This window comes from Sorghum bicolor, chromosome 1 (genome assembly GCF_000003195.3).
Source record: "Sorghum bicolor cultivar BTx623 chromosome 1, Sorghum_bicolor_NCBIv3, whole genome shotgun sequence".
In the NCBI taxonomy this organism is placed as follows: domain Eukaryota; kingdom Viridiplantae; phylum Streptophyta; class Magnoliopsida; order Poales; family Poaceae; genus Sorghum; species Sorghum bicolor.
In genome coordinates this window covers 64,348,633-64,372,827 of record NC_012870.2, presented here as the reverse complement: position 1 = coordinate 64,372,827, position 24,195 = coordinate 64,348,633, and the positions used below count along the sequence as shown (strand labels likewise).

General features: G+C 44.1%; 4 protein-coding genes across 9 annotated transcripts; 2 read left to right on the top strand and 2 right to left on the bottom strand.

The window, feature by feature from the left end:
- LOC8080468 lies at nucleotides 340-2,996 on the bottom strand. The gene is made up of 2 exons (XM_002465150.2): nucleotides 1,875-2,996; nucleotides 340-678 (listed from the first exon to the last, which is right to left on the bottom strand). Exons 1-2 carry the CDS (start codon nucleotides 2,994-2,996, stop codon nucleotides 340-342), a joined length of 1,461 nt encoding a protein of 486 aa, XP_002465195.2.
- Nucleotides 3,952-6,705, bottom strand: LOC8080747 (zinc finger CCCH domain-containing protein 15 homolog). The gene is made up of 2 exons (XM_002465149.2): nucleotides 6,455-6,705; nucleotides 3,952-4,386 (listed from the first exon to the last, which is right to left on the bottom strand). Exons 1-2 carry the CDS (start codon nucleotides 6,569-6,571, stop codon nucleotides 4,252-4,254), a joined length of 252 nt encoding a protein of 83 aa, XP_002465194.1. The 5' UTR covers nucleotides 6,572-6,705; the 3' UTR covers nucleotides 3,952-4,251.
- Nucleotides 8,253-10,903, top strand: LOC8080746 (non-specific lipid transfer protein-like 1). Its single transcript, XM_002467730.2, has 3 exons — nucleotides 8,253-8,716; nucleotides 9,030-9,053; nucleotides 10,557-10,903. Exons 1-3 carry the CDS (start codon nucleotides 8,365-8,367, stop codon nucleotides 10,706-10,708), a joined length of 528 nt encoding a protein of 175 aa, XP_002467775.1. The 5' UTR covers nucleotides 8,253-8,364; the 3' UTR covers nucleotides 10,709-10,903.
- Nucleotides 14,843-20,536, top strand: LOC8080108 (uncharacterized WD repeat-containing protein C2A9.03). Of its 6 annotated transcripts, none has more exons than XM_021451124.1 (9): nucleotides 14,843-14,937; nucleotides 14,966-15,119; nucleotides 16,707-16,877; nucleotides 16,984-17,070; nucleotides 18,764-18,898; nucleotides 19,010-19,114; nucleotides 19,213-19,304; nucleotides 19,451-19,556; nucleotides 19,652-20,536. In XM_021451124.1, the coding sequence occupies exons 2-9, from the start codon at nucleotides 14,967-14,969 to the stop codon at nucleotides 20,159-20,161; spliced, it is 1,359 nt and encodes a 452-aa protein (XP_021306799.1). In that variant the 5' UTR covers nucleotides 14,843-14,937; nucleotide 14,966; the 3' UTR covers nucleotides 20,162-20,536. The 6 variants fall into 6 exon arrangements, with proteins under 6 accessions (XP_021306799.1, XP_021306802.1, XP_021306801.1 ...); XM_021451127.1 differs by adding an exon at nucleotides 17,763-17,914 and having other exon boundaries at nucleotides 14,843-15,119; nucleotides 16,710-16,877; XM_021451125.1 differs by adding an exon at nucleotides 16,541-16,628 and having other exon boundaries at nucleotides 14,845-15,119; nucleotides 16,710-16,877.

The following is a 24,195-nucleotide window of genomic DNA, read 5'->3' as shown; positions in this document are numbered from 1 at the left end:
AATAAAAAATACTTAAACAATTGCGCTGATGAAAAATAATAAAGGGAAATTAAATTCTGGAAAAAGAAAAACTAAATTTTGCCTTTGCCAAGATTTGGCCCAGCAGCGGCCCACTACGTGTGGCCTGCTCGGCCTCTGCGGCCTCTCCCCTGAGAGGCCCAGACGGCTCCTGAAGGCCCAAATAACAGCCCAGTAAAAAAACCCTAATGTAAACTCATCTGAGCCATCCAAATTGATCCAACAGTTGTTCTTCGTTTGGACAACAAAATACTGATATAAAAGGGAATGAAACCCTAAAGTTTTCTCAGTCTTCCCACTTTTTTCTACCCTGCTCAGTCGTCATCTTACACAGACAGGGAGAGAGAGCATAACAGCCATGGCGTGGCTTAGCAGCACAGACCGGCCGGCACGGTGCTCGCGCGCGACCAGGTCCTGCGCGCGGCTCCATCTAGTCCGCTGCGCTGGGTGCTCTCCCAACCACCTCGGTGGCCTGGCCGCTAGGCAGTCCTGATGGCGCGATGGCGCCCTGCTAGCGGAGTGGTCGTCGCCAGCTGGTGGTGGGCTGAGGACCTCCGTGGGCTGGCTGGCCGGCTGGGTGCGGAAAGGGTGGGTTTGGTTTCGGTCAGGCAGGCGGTCTGGGAAAGGTGAATCAAGGAAACTCGCAAAGGTCGGTTGCCTCTACACTCTCGCAAAATTAGGCCAAGATCTCAGAAAGCGTTGGCTGCTAAACCAGAATAGGAAAAAAGATCTTGGAGGATTTTATATATATATATATATATATAATGTGTGTGTGTGTATCCTTTCTTCTTGGTTCTCAGGTGGTTCATGTCTCGTGCCCCCGTTGTTTTCTGGATTTGTTTTGATTTTTGAATCTTCTCTTGTGGGGTGCTGTGTCGGATTGCGGAGTTGCGGATGCAGATGCGGACACGGCGGGGGATGTCTAGGTTTAGCTTCGGGTTTTTTTAGATATGGAAAAACGCAGGAGGTCAGTCTCCCTACCGTATTTGCACCGGACGTTGCAGTCTCCCTACCGTATCTGTGTTGGACTTTGCCATCCATACCAAAACGGACTGGAGATTGGCAGAAAAAAAAGGTAGACTGAAATTTTAGCTCTTTATAGATAGGTATAGATTATTGCATATATTTTTTATACTAAAATTATAGTTTTAGTTTATTGTAGTTTCTGAAGTAAATTTTTGTTCCCAGAATAAAAAAACCTTTAGACAAAACTACAAATCCGATAAAATCTGATATGTGTTGGCAATTTATAGTTATTTTCATAGTTAGACAAGGATAAAATTTGATATGTTATTATGTCACAAAGACAAATAACAATAAAAAATAACAGTTTACTTGTACTAGTTTGTAGTACAAGAGTAGTGTTACCTAAAAATCTTCTTAAATTTAGATATCTGAAATATAGGAGAAATGGGAAAAAATATATCACAGAATCATAATAAAATTACTCCTACTACACCAGATGCACGCTATAAAGGCAGTCCTCGACGTTTCCTCCCTGACAAGAGAACATGCTGACGCATACCCTGATCACAATTTGGAACAAAGTGACCAAAACAAGTGTGAGGGGGTATCCTTGATTGCCATATAATCATAATGAACTCCCCTTTTGGCCTAGCAGTAGGATCTACCATAAGTTCTCGAACTGTCACCTTTGGTAGTTCCTTCTTCACTGAGATATCATGGGCTTTTCTACTCCACACGAAGTGAAATGGAGCACCAGGGGTTAACTCTAGGTCTGTCATGTCTACATGATCACCCCGTTCAGCGAGTGCTCTAGGATACGCGCCAAAAACGGACATGTTTCTCTCAGATGTTCTCCTAATCCTGTTTAGCATGCAAAGCCAGAAACGTACATCGAGATTCGTTCTCAAGGCTTCTCCAAGTGCATTTGCTGTGACAAGTGACCACCCCAGTTGCAACTCCTTGGATAATTCGTCGACAATCTTTAACAGCTGAGGATGTTCCATGGGGTTTGTGCTTCCGAATGCGAGTATCTTGAAGAGGTACCTGAACTCCGCATATGGCAGGGTACTGAGAAAAATTGGCTTAACAGTTGCAAATGTGTCAAATTTTCTAAGGTTGCTGATGATCACCACCTTGCTCCCTTTCTTCAGATTTGTCACAGACGAATAAAATTTTACCCAGTCCTCCTCGTCCACTACTGAATCAAACTCCACAACTATCAAGACCTTGCCCTCCGCCGCTCGCCTGCTTTCATGTTCTTCTTGTACTCTAAAAAGATCACCTTCATTCAAGTGTAAAATCAAAGAGAAGTGCGAAGTAACTCTCTTGTCACTGCATACATGAGCGACCAGAGTTCTTTTTCCTACCGAAGGACCGCCGATCACCGAAAGAACCGGCGGCGGTGAACCAGTGGCTGAATTGTTCTGATCCAACAAGAAGTTGAGGAGCCTTTGCTTTTCAGCATGACGCCCAAACATGAAATTGTCGATGTAGAGATGTGCGTCGTATGGTCGACGCGACAAGCGTTCACAGCCACCCAAAAGCACAACAAATTCTGCCATGTGAGCAGCAGCAGTTTCTAACCTGTCCAGTGTTTCATCCAACGACGACTGATCAAGGTCAATAACGGCCTTGCCCTTCCTTCCAAGGGTAATCGTACGGCAACGTTTGGGACGAGGGCTTTGCAAAGACAAGGAGGCAGATGTGTTGCTAACCTTAACCTCCTCCATCATCAAAGGATTATTAGGCCTTCCTCCACAGCTGAAGCTGTCGAGCAGGCGGTAGCCTCGGTACATGGCGTCTGCGAGCACCTGAAGCTGTTCCACCATCCCTGAGTTGGTGATGTGCCGCCCGTCTGCCTCCTCGACGACTGTCCGAACCCTCAGGAGCAGATGCTGCAGTCTCCCCATCTTTTGCTCCTCTGAGGCTGCGTTGTTGGAGTATTTGCTCATAAGGAAGGAGATGAACTGGCTCACGACCTCGCCAATCACTGCAGAGATGGCAGTCTCCATCTTCTTGGGGGGAAAAAATCAAGCCTGCTGTGTGAGGAGCGGAAGGAGATAGGAGAGCAGGTAGGAAATAGCTTCGGTTGGTATTTACTGGGGATCAAATTGGGTCACCATATATCTCTCGTCTCCATCTTGGGATCATCAGTTTTTTTTCTCCAAAGATTTTGACTTCAACGCGCACCGAAGGAGACGAGAGAGGATCTTTTCATTGGTGACTAATGCTAATGTAATAATGTTCTTTGCAGTGGACTGTTGGGCCACTTTGGGTTTAACCATTGAAGACTCTACCAATCCCTTTCAAACAATCACCTCTTTCAGAAAATCAGTCAGCCATTCCTTTCCATGTGTTGGACCATCTCGTCGGTTAGAAATGATGCGATCTTAAGGCATATTCAGCCGACCATTCAAAATGCAAGAAGGCACTTAAAAGTTATCCTTCGAGCAAAGAAGAATTATGAACCTTTTATTAGTCAATGGCTAGAATCATGTGTAATTGATTTGGTCTTCTTTGTAACCTTTTTTGTATCATGATGTTTGTTGTAAACTTTTATACTCTTCTAATAAAAGCACACTAGGGGCTCGCACCCTCCTGTTTTCCTAAAAAAAATAATCTTCATTATTCATTCACACATAAAGCATGTTTTTTCGTGAAGGATGCCGCAATGACTTTTGTACTATGTGGAAAACGAGTGATTGATTCAGAAGTTTTGACGATGCTTCCATGACTTTGTCTACTACTGTTGAAAAATTGAGCAATGGATGCGGGCTGTTAAAGGTGACCATTTTATGCTTATATTGTTACGAACTAGCCCAAACATGAGACGAAATAAATTTGGGTGAGTAAGGAACACAATTAGCAGATGAGAGTGTGTCCCTAACAAGTGACCTCTTGTGCCCTTTGGGGTGGTGGATTTTCGTAGGAACAAAAATTACAAGGTCATCACATAGGTTTGGGGCCTTTCCCGCAAAAAACATGGCACTGTAGCTTGTCCGCGGTGCGAATCTGTTGGATGGGCAGTCAGTTGGCTGCTGGACCTGGGACGAGACCTTTTTTGCCTTCTCGCTAAGTCTAGATGCCTTCAAAGACTGAAAGACATCTGGATTGCCAATAACCACATCCACGGATTACCAACAATCATGTGCTGATATACAGTAATGCCATAGTGCATTATGTTCTCGAGTTTATCAGATCTCAAGGCATTCTACAGTTATCCACAAGACAGGAACAGTAGCCCGACACCACCATGCTCTCGGTATCTCAGTAAATGTTGTTGTCGAACACCCAGGGCTCATGTTGGAACAGCTCGCGGCCGTTCATCTGCACCGCTCCCGAAGCGATATCAGCAGCTCGCTTCTGAGCTGCTTCAGCTTTCCTTGCAGCTTCCTCTTCATCCTGCAGGTGAGGAACACCAACAAAACATCAGATGAAGCATCCGGTCTTAGTAAAGCATGGAATCTTCCCTAGCTTGCACCTGATACATGACAGAATAAAAGCCGCCAAGGGCATAGTTGATCTAAATATGGTGGGAATACATCTGTAGAGTACAGTATCGAGATGTGGGTGTGGAAAAAAGTGAGCCAATGCAAGAAATAGACGCCTATACATGGATAGAGACATTAAAAAGGTCCAGTGCAACCAAGTCAGCTCATTCGACTTTGCGCAATCACAAGCCAAGCTCAACCGACTAAGATTCCTAGGAGGTGGATGACTATGGAGATACATGTTCAAGAAAGCTGCTGCCACAATCAAGACAAATTTGGAAGGCACAAAAACAAAACAAATGCAAATTCTTCGCAGGGGTGGCATTGCCTAACAAAATCCTAAGCAACAAACATTGTAAGAGGCAGTTGGTCTCTTGACCAACCCACTATGCAAGCTTTGCTGTGCCAGCCAGGAAACTGAATGCATATCCTGCATTCATGCTGCATTTTTGTTTATCCAAAGAGGTTCTCTGCAACTTGCTTACTTGGATTGGGATGCAAAAATGTGAAGTGTTAATTCTATCCTCGAATGGATACAGTTTCCATAGTGGATGGTGGGAGACAGAGCAATTTATCCCGATAGGAAAAGGCGAAAAGATTTAGACACGGTGACCATTTATACATGCTAGAATATGGGAAAGAGCGAAAAAAGTCTACAAATTGAGACTTGAGAGAGAGCTTCTCAAGGTAGACAAAAGATCATTAACTAAGACCAACCTTCTCAAATGAATTACAAAAGACGATGACATATCACATCAGAAAGCTCATAATTTAGATGCATTCTGCAAGACAAAAGAGGAATGTCTAGCAAGAATCAAGAAACAAAGACCTATAATGTCTATACAACTGTCATATATGCACCCTACAAGTTTGCTTGACAGGTCCATGGAAGAGGGTGAATTTTCACTGAATCACTCTAATAGAGACAATTTAACTCATATTTTGAGGGGTGCCTCAATAAAATACCATATCAACATTATTGTTTTTTCTTTGGAATATATCAGCATTATTGTTGAGAACCAATAGTGCCATGGAGGTTGTAACTTCCTATATACTTGATAATTGTGCAGAGAAATGTCATGGCTCAAGCAGTGAACTGCCAGATGACAACATAACCTTAACCTCAGGGTATGCCAGCAACAAAACTATCCCTACACTTAGCATGGACATCAACAGCCAGAGCCAGACAAAACCATAACTGCGTACAGCAATATACAGGATTCACAAATGTATGATTCAAGTATAAATAGGAATACAGTGCACGAATTTAGCAAGCCTATTTGGTACTTGAGCAATAAGAATGTGAATTGTGAAGCTCAAGATAAGGATGAAACAACAATAACTGCGATGAAACAGCAATACCTCACCAGTCTTGGTAATGTTACTGATAAACAGTAACACTGCATCACTTAAAATGACCACACAGTTTAATATATAATAAAAAACAAGAATAGATAGATTAATTAAACAGAAACTGTGATTATTCAATAACTGAAAAAACAACTGCCTCGAACTAGGGATAGCAATTTATATACTTGCGTTTATTTGTTACAAATACGATAGCCATATAGGCTTCCCGTTCCAATTAACAGTTACCCTTCAATCTACGTGTATATCTTTGTAAGAAATAAAAGTACAAATTATTCTTTGTATTCGCAAGATTTCACGATTCTTTAGGCAACCTAAATAGCTAAACGAAATGGAATGATTTATCGTACTCCTATAATGATGAATTGTCAGATAGTATCTAAGTAAATTCGCTGGCGTCGTAAAGGTGTCGCATCTTTGCCACGAGAATTCAATCAAGCTTAATCCACCGAATCAAAACCACCTCGACATGTTCAGCTTAGTAATCGGGAAATCCCTAAAGATCGCAAACCTAATTCAGCTACTGCCCCGACGGGCAGCAAACTAGATCGAACCCTAAATTGATGGTAAAAGATGTAGGCGGAATTTTAATCGGGGAAGGGAGGAAGGACCTTGCGCTGCTTCCAGGAGCGGAACTGCGCTGCGGAGATGGGCTGCGCCCTTGCCGTGGTCGCGGGCTCGCCGGCGGCGGGCTGCGACGGGGGAGTACCCTCGGCTTCCGCTCCCATCGCGAGAACGTGCGAATCTCTGTGTGGGGAAGAAGTTGCGACGACTGGAATACGGAGAGAAACTGCCTACGGAACGGATCGGATCGGGCGCGATAGATCAAATCAAACCGGAACCCGTTCTGTTGAGTTTTTCTCTCCCGACTCCGTTATTCTCTCCAAGGAAATGGTAACAGGCAACACCGCAACGGGTTTTGCTTTGCCACGTGTATGGTTTCACATGATTTTGATTGTGCCATCGATGCACTTGCTTATTTGATCCCACAGTTCCACGTTCATACATGGCATAGCAAGTTATAGCATTTTGGCGGCATTTTGGTGAGGAACTCTGCTCCGTTGCTATATCCTACTATTTAATACTCCCTCCGTATCCTGTTTAGAATACGTTCTGGAGCCACATCCGGTTGCATATTTAGTAGACGTGGCAATACTATTATAGTTAAACTAAAAGCTGAAATAAAAAATATGAATTAGTTGTTAGGTAAGAACTAACACCTTGAATAGGATACCGTAAACATGTTTGTTCAATAACATCAACGTACACAATGTGTGTGTTGATGTCTTTTTTTCTGATTGTGATTCAGCGGATCAAAATACATAGATTATGGTTTTGCGTGTTAGCGTTGTATATACGATACGACGAGGATAGCAATAGCAAGACATACAATACTAGTAGGCTCCTAGTATGCATGGATGCTACTCGAAACAATGGGCGAAAAAGATCAATACTCGTGGTGGTGGCCTAGGGTCAGGTTGTGCGCCTAAATGCATACAGTGGTGGCTGGTGTAAACGAATTGCTAGACGACAATGCATGTGATGAGTATGGAGTAAGAAGGATGTGGTCATCCATTGGAAAGTAAATGAAAACAAAGGGAAGGGGAGGAAATCATGGGAATGGAGAAAAAAAATCCTACAAACGGTTGACTATATGAGATTATTGTTATGCCGAGTAGATGAGGATCTTTTAACGCTTTTTAGTTATAGATAGATAGAGCGTTCAGCCCCAGCAACAGTGGCTAAAGTACTGTGAGCTTGTTCCGTTACAAGCCATAGCCTGGCACACCCCATGTGTTGCGGCGCCCGGCGTCCAAAACCACCGCCACACTTCTTGGTGAGTTTCTACTCTATCTTTTCTATAGCTGCCTCGACACTTTTCGTCTTATAACGTGTCGCTAACACTTTTCAGTTATAGATAGATAAAACGTTCGGCTACAACAACAATGGCTAAAAGTACTATAACATTGTTTCGTTATATATCATAACCCGTAACGTCTTATGTGCGATGGCGCTGCGGATTAGCATCCAACACCACCACCATACCTTCTTGAGAGTTTCTGCTCTATTTTTTCCGTGCCCGTCTCAACTTCTTCACCAACCAAACAGAAGCTTTCATTACGGTGTGTCGCTGGTTGTGGTGTTGCAATCGGTGGCTTGCAACCAAAAAGCCTCTATTGCTGCAGCCGAGCAACCCAAGATAGATTGTAGGTAGACACAGAGAAGGGATTAATTAAACCTGATAGTACATAATAATGGGAACAAATTATAACACGGCAAAACAAACCAGAAAACCACCCACGATTCAAGTTCATGCCAACCTCGCCGCGCCGCATCCCGTGCGCCGGTGGACCGTTGCCCTCTCGGCATCTGGCCTCCATAAAGGCGGCTGCCGTGCCGCGTGCTCTGACCGTTCCACTCCCCGCGTCCCACCAACCCAGTCCATTCCCCCAGCGGCCCGCCCACCCCACTCCACTCCACTCCACACCGCAGCTCCTCCCATTCACTCACTCGAGCCATCATGGCCCTCGCCTCCCGCGCCGCCGCCATGGCGTGCGTCCTCCTGGCGCTCGCCGCCTCCGCCGCGGGGGCGGGCTCCCACTCCCCTGCCCCGGCGCCCGCGGTGGACTGCGTCACCCAGGCCACCACCCTCATCGACTGCCTCGACTACGTCCAGCCGGGGAGCACCGCAAAGCGGCCGTCCGCTGCCTGCTGTGCGGAGGTCAAGACCGCCGTGGCCAGCCCCGCCATCGTGGGCTGCCTCTGCTCCCTCGCCGGCAACAAGGACCTGGGCATTCCCATCGACATGAAGCGCGTCCTGGCGCTCCCCGGCGCGTGCGGCGCGTCCAACGCCGCCTTCAGCAAGTGCAACAGTGAGCACCACACCCCGAGCCTTTGCTCCTCCTACAGCTTGTTCCTTCCTTAAATTTCGTCATATCTCATCATGTGTACAAGAAACTTAGTACAATCCATCTCCTCCAAAATTTCCCCTCCCCCCTTGAGAATCCATGCTTAAATTATGGATTTCGTTTCTTGGGATTTTACCGTTACTTCGATTTTTCTTAAGGATTTTATGTTAGTGTAGATAAAGGTACTTTTTTAAATTAAGTTGGTTTGGTTATCCTCTGCTACTTCAAGCAATTTTGGTATGATCTAACAGTTTCATTCTTTTGCTTTTGCTTGCAGTTTCCGCGCTTTCCCCAGCAGGAGGTAACTCTACTCCTCTCTCTAGATCTCCTCTATCTATTTATCTGTTTCGCCGTCCTTTTTTTTACGTACGTCTGCCATGGATGAAGAGTAGGATTGTAGGAGCAATTAGCGCATATTAGTATTGATTATGCTTTTATGAACTTTGTTGTCTTAGGCTTGTTTAGATCTTCAAGTATGAACATAACAGATTATGTTGGTACTGTGGCTTCAACTGGAAAAATAGGGATCTGAATTTTTAGCTGTCGTTTTTTCAAAGAGTAAAGATTTTTTTTAGTGGGTAGAAAAAAACAATTTTAGCTGTCACAGAGTACAGTACACACATATCAAATGCCAACAAAAATGAGTTGTCTTTCTTCTACTAGAAGAAGCTGAGCTGTGACATGTTCAAAACATCTTCACATGCATGTGTGGTGTTCCGTTCCTTTGGCATAAATATATGGGTCCCCAACAGTCAACAGTTTTATTTGCCCGCAAAAAAATCTCACTTTTTTTTAAAAAATTCATCGCCTCTGTATCTTTGCGAGTGATTGGATCGCATGTGCACTACAAAACGATTTAGACAGAAGCATACGAGTGAAAAGAAACTTTTATGGCTCAACTCACTGTACCCCCATCCTGCCAAAAGGACGAACGATTGGGTAAAAATGTTATGGTTGTAGCATTCAGTTTACTTGTCTGTTAGCGAACGGTTCAGTTGAGCTGTTGAAAGCAATCCGTAAGCTAGTAAGTACATTGTTAGACCGAATGTGTGTGAGGTGACTCTGCAGCTCATCTGAATCTCATCTGAAGAAGCAGACAATCCTTTTTATTACTTTTATTAGCAGAGTAGTGACTGACGGTATTGTATTCCAACCTGGAACATTTCATTGTCTGTCCTTAATCTAGCACTGGGTGGTTGATGGCCGTGCAAAAGAACCATTATTTAAATTCCTGGAGATCTGCACAGTTGTCACGGGCACTGTCTGACTGGCAAGTCACGGGAGTACTCGGGCTTCAATCAATCAAAGTAGACGCAGTCAGCATTTGTCTTAATGCCTGTGGAATATGCTGACTAGATTTGTGGCCAAACTGGAGGGATGATCTTCATTCATGGAAGAACCATCCTGAAGCGAAGGCAACCACGGGACTGCCCATCCTGCAAGGGCTTACTAGATATTTTGGTTCACTTGCAATGTCTGGTCTCTGGTGCTTGCTCCCTCCAGTAGTTTCTTCCTTGTCCCTGTGTTTACACATGTTGGCGAGCCTAGGAAACTGACAAACCCTCGTGGTTACCCACCATATTCCTTTAGCTCTGAATCAGGGACAAACAATATTAGTAGTGATGGTTAGCGGCTTTTATGGTGTAGCCTTTGTGTGAAACTACTGGTAAAAAAATGGTTGCAGGATGTCTAATTTGAAACTGTTAATTGTCCTACCTTCTCTGACGAGAAATATATGTATGAATGAATGGATTGAACTGTAAAACTGTTGATTCTGATCACCATCTGTTATTTCTCATTGCAGCACCTGCACCATCATCCACCGCTGGGGGATCGTCGAGTGGCGGGGCGGCCGCATCACCACCCAAAGCCGCGGCAGCCAGTTCTCCAATGACGGCGACCGCTCTGGTGGCTGCCGTGGCGGCTCCCCTGCTCGCCTACTTCTACCTCTTCTGAGGATCTCTGTTGCCTGCCTCGCATGCTATGCCGCCGTCCAGGCTGTGGCTGAGTGACTATGTATTATGACGATTAATTTACCTTTGTGGAGCTGCTAGTTACCCTGTTCTTGAGATTGTTGGTGATTGAGGTGGTGGTGTTCTATATTTAGCAGACTCATCGTGCTTCTATGGATCCGTTTATCGGTTTTGGGTCTTGACAGGCCATGGGTCAATGGGCTGTGCGATCGCTGCCTGCCAATGAGCATCTGGCGGATTTGCGTTCGCGCTTTTGCGCTGGCCGAAACTTTATTATTGGACCCCACGCTGGTGCAAAAGGACCATGCGCTTTGTTATTATGGCTAAAATTAGTGGACGACTATTTAGCGGGCCAGTTGCTCGTTGGGTTTGTAGTAATTTGACGAATAGATGGAAAATCTAGTCTATCTATCTATAGACAGAAATCTGTACAGCATCGCAGGCCGAAATCTACTTGTGGGCCTGATTTGCTGTGCTCACAGCGATCGTACCGCTTGTTTCAGGCACTGCACAGGAAAAGGGAGGGAAAACTGCTCATCTATCTTCCAGCTAAATAACTAAATTGAAACATTTTACCGAATTACCGTTACGCCGGTTCCCGTATTTTATAGGGTAATTACAGCCATCGTCCCCGTTTTTTCACATCACAACAGCTGCCAAACTCGTTATTGCTGGTGGAATCTGCGTCCTGAAATATACTGCGCCACATGTGAGGTGCTTTCACTTTGCAAGGTGGTACTAACGTTTGCGTTGTTTTTTTTCGACGAAAGAAAAATTATGTTAAATAATAGCTGGATACATTAATATGTTACAAATATCCTAAATTATATAAATATCTAGAAAATAATTTTTATCTAAATTATACCTATGCTAACGTTACGCTGTGCGCTCGCCGCTCGGCAGCACATCTGCACTCGTGACTGCACATGCACAGCAACAGCCAGTAGCGTCATGTGCAGCCCATGGTATGAATAGCACAGCCCAGGAAAGCATATCAAGTTTGACCGTTTCTTTCATTTGTTTTTTCTTTCTCCTTGCAATTTTATACTTTTTGTTTTCTCCTACGTTGTGACGATTTAAATAATAATAGTATTATTCCCATAAACGATGGTATAAAGTACTGCTGGCTGATTGGTTGTAAGAGAAAAACACTGCTGAATAACTGATTGATTTGTTGCAAGAGAAAAACACTGCTGAATGACTAACAAATTCAACTGATAAACTAAAGCGAACAAGGCGCTAATTGTTTGGTAGGGTTGTCTACCTATCCATAGTACACATTGGTACTATGTATATATCTACCATGTACTCAATCCATTTTCAAGTTATAAGATGTTTTAGCTTTTCTAAATACGTGACTTTTGTTATGCACATAGATATTTATAGAAAAGATAAAATGTCTTATAATTTGTATTGTATATCTTAAAAATAATATATTTATAGAAAAGATAAAATGTCTTATAATTTGAAATATAAGGAGTATTTACCCTTTGTATTGAGTTAGGATATTTGAACCAGTTTCACTCGTCATTATCGGTTCCGAGCGTTTATCGAATTGTTCCCGATTAATTGTTCTGTTTGAACTTTTCTAATATACTCATTTTTGTTTTCTCAACTGGCTTTCTCGATTCTGTTTTTGAATAAAAATATAAAATCAAAAGTGATTACCATTTTCATCCCTACTTCTAGTCTAGTCTTCCTTGCCTTGTGGTCCTGTGCGTGCAACAAATGGGTCGCGCAATTTTTGTTAAACAAAGAAGCAAACGGGTCGTGCGTCTTGCTTCGCACAAACCTGCTTAAAGACGGAATTAGTACAGCTGCATGGAATATACTTTCTCCATTGTAAAGTAAATAACTTTTTAAATTTGTTATCATTATCTTATTTTTTTTCTAGAGGATATCTCTTGGATTCAGCCCATATCATGATTAGTTTCTACACTAGAGGACAATGTTTCATAATTTTTTTTGATAATAATATTATTTTGAAGATAAATTCCAGATCTTTTCAGTCATAAAACAGTGTCTTTCTTTCACGATAACTAACGTTAGCAAAAAAAAAAATTCAGCTAGTCCAACATAGAGATTAATTTTAAGATGGAGGGAGTACCGTCCAAAGAAAAGTATCCTCACCCTCACCAATAGTGACAGCTTGCTTGATCTTTTACTAAAAAACAACAGGATTGGTAGTAAATTCTATGACAGTTCGGATAATAATTAATAAAAGAGAGAAGAAGAAGAAAAAAAGGGCTGTTGATGCATGGCAGTCGCCGCGACAGGTTAGGATCACCTACTGGTTACGTGCACACGATCAGGTGGGCAGTTGAGCTGGACCCCGTCCATGGACGTATGCTCGGGAAAAGACTTGCAGTAGAGCCTCCGTTATCCATAAACACAGAGACTCGATCATGGTGTCAAGCTGCGCGTCTCCGTGGGCCGTGACCGACCGACCGACCGACCGGCTGTGGTCAAGCCGACCAAAATTAATTTAACTCTAGTTTAGAGCCGGGCAGAGCAGCAGGTCGCGTCCGCCGTCCGCCGCGACGACGACGGCGACGACGACGGCGACGCGGATTGATACGTACTCCTACCGGACAAACCGTCGGTTAATCAGGGATCCGCCACATAAACACGCGCACCGGTGTCTTTTAGGTCCCTAGTCCAGCCCATCTCCGCGTGGGGCCCCGCCGCCGCTTTCACCACCTGGATGGCAATGGGCCATGGGCCATGGCTGGATGGGTCGCGGCCGCCCCTGCACCGGGCACGTCGCATGCATGTGTGCCTTGCCGACGACGGCGTCAGGGTCAGGTACGTGCGACGAACGAGAAATTAAACGGAACAAATCAGCCGCGCGTCCGGAAACTTTGCTGCCGGCGACCGCGGGCTACGGCACGTGCCCACACACACACGGCCACCTGTACGTTGGAATTCGGAAACAGGCGGACAATGAATGAAACCGGGTGCACTTGTCGTCGGAAGCAACCGCCTAATGCCGTTACATGCTACGGAATAGTCGGCCTGGTTTAGTTTTAAATTTTTTGCAAAATAAATACTATAAAAATTTTAGTTATATTTGATAAATATTGTCTAATCATAGACTAATTAAACTCAAAAAATTTGTCTCGTAAATTATATGCAAACTGTATAGTTAGTTATTGTTTTTATCTATATTTAATATTTCATACACGTGTCACAAGATTTGATGTGATGGAAAATATGAAAAATTTGCGGAGCGCGGCGGGCACGGGCAGCAGCAGCGCAGGTGGGGAGGGGGAGCGGCGCCGAATGGGATTAGGGTTAGGTTAGGACGTCTCCTCCCGGCCTCCTCTCAGCTTATATACTGGCCCGGGCCGCTAACGGGCCGGCCGTTGTTAGCGGGCCGGGCCGTGCCGAGGCATCGCCCTAGGCACGGCCTGCTACGTGCCACAGGCCGGCACACGTCGTACCGGGCCGTGCCACGGACCGTGTCTCGGACCCACGGGCTGCATGCACATCTTTACCCCCATCCCAAAAAAAACATATAAATTTTGGTTCCTGAGGTGTCAAAGATTCTTAACTTTGACTAAATACAAATAAAAACATATTGATATTTATGACGTATAACGAGTATAGCTAGATTAATTATTAAATATGGTTTTATAATAAATCTGTTAGAGATTTAAATATTAAAAATATGATTCATAAATTTGATTAGATTTGAAGATTCTTTGACTTTTTAGAAATCGAGATTTACATATTTTTTTTGACCGAGAGTAGTATCAAACAACCACTGCTGAGCTTGCTCTCGTATATTATTACGCGAATGGTTTGGGCTTGTAGTTGGCCGGCGGCGTGGACGCGCGGCACGGGAACTGACTGCCGCCGAGGCGGGTGTCGTGTCGTGTCGGCGGGACGTGGGAGTCGGAGAGGGCAGCGCAGAGGGAGGGCGCCCCCACGTGAGAACGGGAGCGCGCGCGGCCGGGTGTCTCAGCGGTGACGGTGCCCGGCCCGGGTGATGGTGGCACACTGACCACGGCAACCCGAAGCGACTTGCCAGCGACAGCCACGTCGGCCGGCCCGGGCCCCACACGTCAGACCGGGCGGCGCCTATATATTGGCACAGAGCGGCCCTCCTCTGCAACGCTGATAAGAGGAGCTCTTTCTATTCTGCATCTACTACTCCTCACCTCATAGATCGATTGCCGTGGGCACCGGCAGCTCCGACCTCGCCTCGCCCCCCTTTGGCCGATCGATACTAGTATAGTATGGCGCACGACCTGTGCGACGACTTGGAGCTCGTCGCCGACTGCGGCTACGACGACGACGACTACTTGGACGACTTCCATTTCCATGACGACGACGGCTTCCCCTCCTCCCCTGCCACCACCACCGCTGCTGCGTCCGGCTCCGGCCTGCAGGTATATACTATCGCCTCACTGCCTCACCTCTGTTTCGTTACGGTTCGATGTCAAGTTTACCTTTTCCAAAAACTAGTTTCGTTTGAATTTAAGTTCCAACCAACTTCTGTGGCATGATATATAGTGGACACCGTAGCCTATGTTATTAGAGAAAATATATTATGTTTCTTTGCAATCATTATTTTGATAGGTTAAGGCACCTAATAAAAATTAACCCTACATATAAAACAGTGATGAAAAATCATAAATCTTTTTTTTTTCTGACACAAGATATGCTATCCGCTATCACATCTCAAAATCAAGAAGTTAGATTCAATATTTTATGAGGAGAAACAAAACAAAAAAAAGAATCAAATAGGAGTTTATTAAAGTGTACATAGGACAAACTAAAACGGGGGAGGAGGTTAAATTAAACAGGAATTCAGTTTAGGGGGGGTTATCTAGACAAACCAATGGGTTGGTGGAAATTTGTTCCTTATCTATACTAGCAGGTGCCCCGAGCAGTAAATGAGTTTCTTTAACCCGTTATGTTCGAAACCCGTAAATATTTAGTAACGGGTGTAACTGTTTCTAGATGGGGTTTATTATTTTTTATCGGGTAGTACTATTCCTTAACGGGTTGTACTGTTCTTTAATGGATTTGTACTGTTTTGTTAACGTTTTCACTGTTCCTTAACGGACTTTTACTGTTCTTTAACGGGTTTACTGTTACCATAACAGTGTTTTGTGAGAGGGAACTGTTCATAAACAGTGATCTGTGAGGAGGCGCTATCTCCAGCTATAGGAGTATAGTATGGCCTTGTTTACTTCCAAATTTTTTTACAAAATATGAATAGTAGCACTTTCGTTTGTATTTGACAAATATTGTCTAATTATGGACTAACTAGGATCAAAAGATTCATCTTGTCAATTCCGACCAAACTGTGCAATTAGTTTTTATTTTCATCTATATTTAATACTCTATGCATACATATAAAGATTCGATGTGACGGGGAATCTGGAAAATTTTGCAAAACTTTTAGAGAACTAAACAAGGCCAAGGAAGTTCAGTCCTTCCTCGTGAAAAAATGGAAGTTTAGTTATTGACTCAGGGTAATGAGAATTAGATACTTGGATTTGTCCTCATATATCAGGTCTATTGGATTGAGTGACTACAAAAAATAGATGGGTCAAGGTATTACTTGTTACATACACAATAGTACTATACTATATAAGGTGGACAAGTCAGTGGTTATAAGGTGGACAACAGGACAAGTCAGTGGTAAACAGTAACACACAAGACTCACTGACTGATAAGGTTTTGTCATCCAGACAATTTAACTGAAAATTAACGTTCCACCTACGTGAATATTCTAAAATTACCCATTCAGTCTCATCTGATAGAATTTTACTCGATCTTTCTAATTCAAGCCAATATGTAGTTGTGGTCCATTATCTGGGTGTGTTTCTCAACGAATGAAGATAAGAAGCCAGGAACGACATAAGTCTTGTTTATTTTCAACGTATGGGGTATGATATAAAAATCAGTATCTTAACAAGTATATTTTCAGTTTTGGACTATAAACAAGTTTTTTTTTCTACGTACAGCAGCATGAGCAGATGGATAATACTTCAGCTTTGGACTATAAAGAAGGGAAAGACATGCAAGGAATACCCTGGGAAAGACTGAACTACACTAGGGAGCAGTATCGTCAGATGAGGTTGAAAGAATACAAGAGCTATCAGAACCTCACGAGATCACGCAGCGGGCTACAGCAGGTTATATCCCTTGTCACATCTTCCATGCTCGCTATTGGAATTCTTGTTAAATACAATTTACTTTGTGTTTTATGTAATGTCTGATATGTTTGTTTCTTTATGGAAGGAATGCAAACAAGTGGAGAGGAAGGATACTTTCTATGATTTCCATTTGAACACGAGAGCTGTCAAATCAACAATAGTTCATTTTCAGGTACAATTTTACTCTATTTTTCCATTCACACAGTCAGCATGCTTACCAAGCTGCCATTAGCATAAAGATATAATTTGGGCGAGGATGTGAAGGTGCATGCCATTTGATTAACACACTCAAATTTACCATCTTTTCATCCCATATAGCACTGACACAAATACTGTCATGACAGTAGTCATTCCGTTGGCCATGGCTCATGGGTTTAGTGGGCTCTTACACCTCTCATTAACTTGGAAGTTGCCATGTCAAGATGCATTCCGCTGTTTATGGGCTGGGTGGGTTGTTACACAATTCATTTACTTAAGAGTTGCCATGTCAAGATGCATAACTCCGTGTTGATTTTGTGTTGCTTCACAGTTGATTAGTTCAGTTTGCCTCATGAAGCACAGTGCAATTTAGCTCTTGTGTGTTCTCTGTATCTGAATTCAAAGGTCGCACAGGGTTAAAAGTTAGAACATGTTGTGCCATTGTGTGCCTCTGTACATTCCATGTTCAACAAGTTCAAAGACCTATACCTAGTGATTAAAAAAAACACCTCCTAGAATATTATATCTAACTTGTCCATGGGACCATGGATTTTTATTTTTACTACTGTGCATACCAACTCATACGAATCATTAAGCATATTTCATATGCATTGAATGATGTTGCTATTGTTCTGCTTCTATATATGGACATAACACTGATTGCAGGTCATGTGAGGAGTTGGGTTGCACTATGCAATTAGTCTTGTGATACTAGGACATCTGCAGTATCCTGTTTTATGAGGTCCATAAGCAGGTGGATGAGCATCCTCGAGCAGCCGGGAGAAGTGTGACTACAGGGGTTGGAAACTTGCAATATGGTATGATAGGACGTTTTAAGATGGGCGAATCTGTTAAATGGATCACCTTGAGTTTCCTTTTTTGCAGGTTGTACGGGGAGAGAGTTCACAATTTTTTTGCTGCATGCTCATTTGTGTCTGATATGCTTTTCATGTTAATGGAAATTATGCTCAAACTAATGCTTTTTGTTAAAGATTATGGGATTTATATTGTCGAATTCCTTCGTTGGGGTGATATTGTGTGGCTAACCGTTCTGAATGCTGAATGGCAATGTTAACACTTGGACCTTCACAACAGAGAGTTAATATTTCTAGATTGTAGAAACTGTACTTCATGTTAAAAAAGAAAAAAAAAATGAACTTCGAACACTGAAAGTTCAGTTTGAGCCTATGTATGGTCCATGATTACAGTGCTAGGTAGTAGCTACCAGCCTACCAAGACTAACATCACTGTAAGACTTAACTGTGAAACTTGTCACAAGGGGGTGATGGTTGAAATTGTTTTATGTGCATCTGGATGTTTCTTTTTTCCGGTTTGTCTGTGTACTAGCTCCGTCAGTGCTGTGAATTATAAGTTGTACTAGTACATTAGTGGAATCACGCGCAGGATCACACAAGTTCAGTCTTATTTTCTTGACTCTGTGCAAGCTCACTCGGCAGTTGTTAAGACCCCACCAGCGTCATCAGCATTTGCTGTTGAATAATTGAATGGATGGGGAAGATTCACAATATTACATGTTCTTGTGACCACTGTGAAAAACAAGTGCTATTGCATCATCGCATCCCGTAGCTCTCTTAATTTGTATCCTTTTGCATTCTCTGAAGCATGTATTTCAAGTGTTGCAATAACCGTGTTCCGAACATCTGCAGCTGAGGAACCTCCTGTGGCCTACTTCGAAGCACGACGTGTACCTGGTGCAGAACTACTCCGTGATGCACTGGTCTGCCCTGCTCCAGAGAGGAACGGAAGTGCTCAATGTGGCCGGCCGATTGGCCCCGACACAGGTCTGCGGCCTTCCATCGTCGTCGTCGGCGTTGTGTCAGCGACATAATTTCTCCTCCTTTAGCTTCTTCCTCTCCAGTCTCCTAATCGTGCAAACGCTACCTGCTGTGCAGAATGTGAAGGGGGCTAGACCATTGTCGAGGGTTCAGATCAGCACCATGGCTGTGAAGGACAACCTCATTGTTGCCGGCGGCTTCCAGGGAGAACTCATCTGCAAGGTAGGATTGGGTGGCCTGCAGTGCAGACTCGTCAGTGTTTTTTCCTTAGTTCTGTCAGCTTACAGGTCTCTCACTCCTGCGCATTACTCGTTCATCAGTATGTTGATAAACCCGGGGTGGCATTCTGCACGAACCTGACCGGCGACGACAACTCCACCACCAACGCCGTCGACATCTACCAGGCACCCAAGTAAGCGACTGGGATCGTCATTTCAGCCTTTTCAGGCAATGCAACCTCTAAATATGACCAATGTTCTACAACTATATATATATATATATATATATATATATATATATATATATATATATGTTCTGATGAACCACGACACGATGTAGCGGCGGCACTCGAGTGATGGCGGCGAACAACGACTGCGTCGTCAGAACATTCGACGCCGAGAGATACAGCCTTCTCAGTCAGTTCACCTTCCCGTGGTCTGTCAACGTGAGTGCCCTGCCGATGCTCTGGAGCAGTCGATCTGATAGTGTTGTCGTTCGCTCGTGAACCGAATCCCTGACACTGGCTATGTCTGCATGCAGAGCACGTCGGTGAGCCCCGACGGCAAGCTGCTGGCGGTTCTGGGCGACAGCACGGAGTGCGTGATCGCGGACCCGCAGTCGGGCAGGGCGACGGCGACGCTGCGCGGGCACCAGGACTACTCCTTCTCGTCGGCGTGGCACCCCGACGGCCGCGTCCTGGCGACGGGGAACCAGGACGGGACGTGCAGGCTGTGGGACGCGCGCAGCCTGTCGGAGCCGTTCGCGGTGCTGAAAGGCCGGATCGGCGCCGTCCGGGGCCTCCGGTTCTCCCCCGACGGCGGCAGGTTCCTGGCAGCGGCCGAGGCCGCCGACTTCGTGCACGTGTACGACGCCGCGGCCGGGTACGTCGGGCGCGAGCAGGAGGTGGAGCTGTTCGGGGAGGTGGCCGGCGCCGCGTTCAGCCCCGACGGCGAGGCGCTGTTCGTCAGCGTCGCCGACCGCACCTACGGCGGCCTGCTCGAGTTCCGCCGCCGCCGGGCGGACGGCTACCTCGACACGTGTTTCTTCTGAGCTCTGAGGGAGGCGCGCGCGCCATTATATCGACTGTGCACTGTGCATGTGCCGGCCGGCGATGTGCACGTATATACTGTATACATACAGAGGTTTGGTGTGTATAGTGTAGGTGTGGTGCGGCCTGCATTCGCTCCTTTTAGAACGGCGTAATGGCAGGTGCTTGCTTTCAGGAGCTAGCTAGCGCCTCTTTCTTGTTGGTGGTTTCGGACTTGGGGAAGCAGGACACTTGTGTGGTGACTGGTGTTTGAGGTACTGTGAGCTTGCTGCTATAGAGGTGCTGTGTATGAATTCACACTCGGTAATGTAAGAAATGTAAATTATTGCTAGGTGTTCTTAATAACAAATAAATATCAGGGTCTAAAGATTTGACGAGTGAGCTTCTATATACTTCAAATAAAACATAGCTTAGCTAAAAGAAACAGATTTGCGAGTCAAAAGTGTGTTTCGGTGATTACATAATGAACACATTTAACATCCTTTTTAGTGAGTAGGTATGCGAACCCTATTTAATAAGGGCACTCCCAATGTAAGACTCTATCATAGAGTCCAAGACAATTAATTACATATTATTTATAATATTTTGCTGATGTGACATCATATTTATTGAAGAAAGAGGTAGAAAAAATAAGACTCCAAGTCCACATTATTCGAGGTAATAAATAACTTTAGACTCCATGATAGAGTCTGCATTGTGAGTGCCCTAAGGGCAAACAGGAAAAACTACCCCTAATTAATCACTCCTTGGTTACCGCAATCATGTCCTAAACGTCAAGAATTTCGAGTATGGAGGGAGTATAAGATTGCTTTGGAGTCTTGGAGTATTGCTCAAGTAGCTATTGGGTTGACCCCACCTAGACCTATTATACCCTATAAGCTTGGAAATTGACATAGGCTTTGTTTAGTTCACTCCGAAAACTAAAAAGTTTTCAAGATTCCCTGTCACATCGAATCTTTCGACACATGCATGAAGTATTAAATATAAATAAAAATAAAAACTAATTGCACAGTTTAACTGTAAATCGCGAGACGAATCTTTTGATCCTAGTTAGTCTATGATTGGACAATATTTGTCACAAACAAACGAAAGTACTACAGTAGCGAAATCCAAAATCTTTCGCATCTAAACAAGGCCGTAGTGAAGAATAAAATAAATTGTTTTTTTTGGGCCGCAACATTTCTTTCAGAAGTCTATTGTACGAGTAATGATATTCGTTTTAAGCCACAACATCATTTTTCATGAGAAGGAGTATTATTACTTTCTATGTAGGCTATTTTCAAGGAAATATATTAGCTATGGTTTTGTCGTTTTGACATTGCTCCAGCGTGGGAGACTATACATCACTTGAAAGAAGAGCATTAGAGATTGTTGCTTGCCTTGCTTGGATACTTTCATCAAGAACGAATGGAGAAGTAATAGAAGACTTTGCATTGATCATATTTTTTTTGGTCTTTCTGACTCTTTTCCCTTTTTAATTGGCCAGCTCATTTGCTGAAACTATTGTAAAAAAATTTAGCTGTGCTCGGTCATCACATATATAGGCCGAAAACAAATCGTTTCTCTCTAAAAAGAAATGCTACTTCTGGGCTGCATTGGTACTGTTAGCGGCGTAAATTTACAAGGTCACCGCACAGTTGGGCCAAATATGGGCCGAGAAAGCCCAACTGCAACACCGCATCGGTGAAATAGAAGAAAGCCAGTCCATCTGGATTCATTGAGACGGAGTGAGGTCGGGAAAAAAGAGAAGATATTACACAATTTCATGCGATTCCTTCCTCCTAACTAGCAGTCGCTGTATTTTTTATTTAGATAATGGATAAAAACCCGGCCTCTACATCCGAGAATGTAGAGGCCTATTATTACAGAACTTGGATCAAATACAAAAGAGAAAGCCATAGTCTTATAAAACGACCTGGACGCTAGTTCAAACAATATAAATGTTTCCATCCTTTATTGAAAAACTCTAAAGCAATGACTTCTAATTTCTTGCTCATCATCGAGAACGCGTCCTTGGCTTGCTCTTCACGCTGCAATTGGGCTTGTTGCAGTGAAACGAAAGAGAGAAACGACGAGTGGCCCTGCATCTTGACCTGGCGATGAGTTCATTATTAGTGTGTTTTTGCCTGCCTGCATGCATGCGTCGTTGTTGCAGGTACAGTCAGAGACCACCCAGTCCCAGGCCGCCATATCTAGTTGCGTGCAGATGAAGGCATCAGTTCTCCGATCCATGGATCGGGCGGGCACGGAATCGATCGATCCACCTTCTCTCTCTCTTCTCTCTCGTGTGTTCTTCCGCCTGTTTCTGTTGCCGTGTCTGCATTGTATCATCATTGCATCGATATCGGCCGGGTTCTCGACGTCCGAATCCTGTTCTGTTCTGGAGCTAGCGCGACCGACCCAGCTATATATATATATATATATATATATATATATATATACGCTACGCACCTAGCTTTTACACCGATCGATCATTCTTCAGAGATTCGGTCATGGATGCAAATTAACCGATGGAGCGAGCGCATGCGCATCGATCCGCGTCGGCGGCAGTGCCTGCCGTCATGCATGCCGTTCCAAGTTGCATGCATCTCCGTCCACCTCACGCGCGCGCGCATCCCGCTCAGCCACAGTGATGCCGCCCTAGCTAGCTAGCTTCCGGAATAAAGCGCGTGTGCATCCCGCAGGCACTTGCACACGCCTCGCCTGTTTCACGTGTGCCACCGTACCCCCCTGGGCCTCAGCTGGGTGCCGGCGGCCGGCCGGAATCATTTGCATGGGTCGTCGTGGTCTAACCCAGGGTCGTCACCGCATGCATATGCAGCGCACCTCCACTTGTTTCGCCGGAGAGAACCACGACGATGCGCATTTTGACCTCGCGCGTACGTGCGTGATGAATCTGTTCTAGCTAGTATACTGTATATCTATCGTCGGCAGCTAGCTAGGTAGCGTGGTCAGGGTCGCGCGGTCGTCGTCAACAGATTCCGTGCTTGATAATTAATGTCTCTGTAATTTTCTTCACAGAAAAAGATTTCCATCGATCTCCACGGGTACGGACAAAAATATTTCCATCGATCTTCATTCTCAAATCTCAGTGAGGGCTTGTTCGGTTACAGCATTCAGAGAAAAAGAATCAATCCAGCAGTGAAAGTTTATATAAAATAGAATACCAATCCAGCCAGGAATTTTTCCCGGAGCTCGTTCCTGCTGAAACGAACGTGGCCTGAATCTTTTCTTCTACGGTATACTATCTTCTCAACTTTAATTCTCTTCTATTATATTCTACCATGCCTCAGGGCTGAGATCAATCAAATAAATGTGAGCAACCAACATATACTCTCATGCTACGTGGCAAATTAATTTACAATGTCTGTTACAGCTTTTCTTAAACTGTTCCATCAAATCCATACTAGTATATTGCCCGTGCTAACGCTACGGTAATATTTGATGATATTTAGCAGCACAAATCAAGCAATCAAAAAAAATATAAATATTCACACGACACAGATAAAGAGCTGGAACCGCAACTCAGCAAAACTCTCAATCGACATTTCTTGACCAAGCATAGCAAAGAGAGAAGAATATGCGTGAGACAATAAAGTTATTATTGTACCAATCAATGCTTAAAGAGTAACTTATCCAAATTACAATACAAATTAATCATCATAGCTATAGATCTTGGTAACAACAAAGCCATGGCTACTGGTAAGGTCAGCAAGGTGTGCCTTTCTACCGATCTTCTCTACAGCAAGCATGAGATGACCAATATACCAAATCAGGTGATGCCAATAGAAAGAACCTCCCCATCTTTAATCCCACCATGCAGTAAGCTGCTTGCCGAATGAGGACCCATCTGAAATATAGCAGCAAAAATCTTTAAGTTCTAGACGACTATTTAAATAATCCACCATGAACCCAACAAACACCAACAACAATTAATTATTTTATTATTTATGTATTTCCTTAATTAGATATGGATTCCTTCGAAGAAACAAACACTATTTTTAGGCAAATGCTAAATCAAGAAACAAATAGCCCA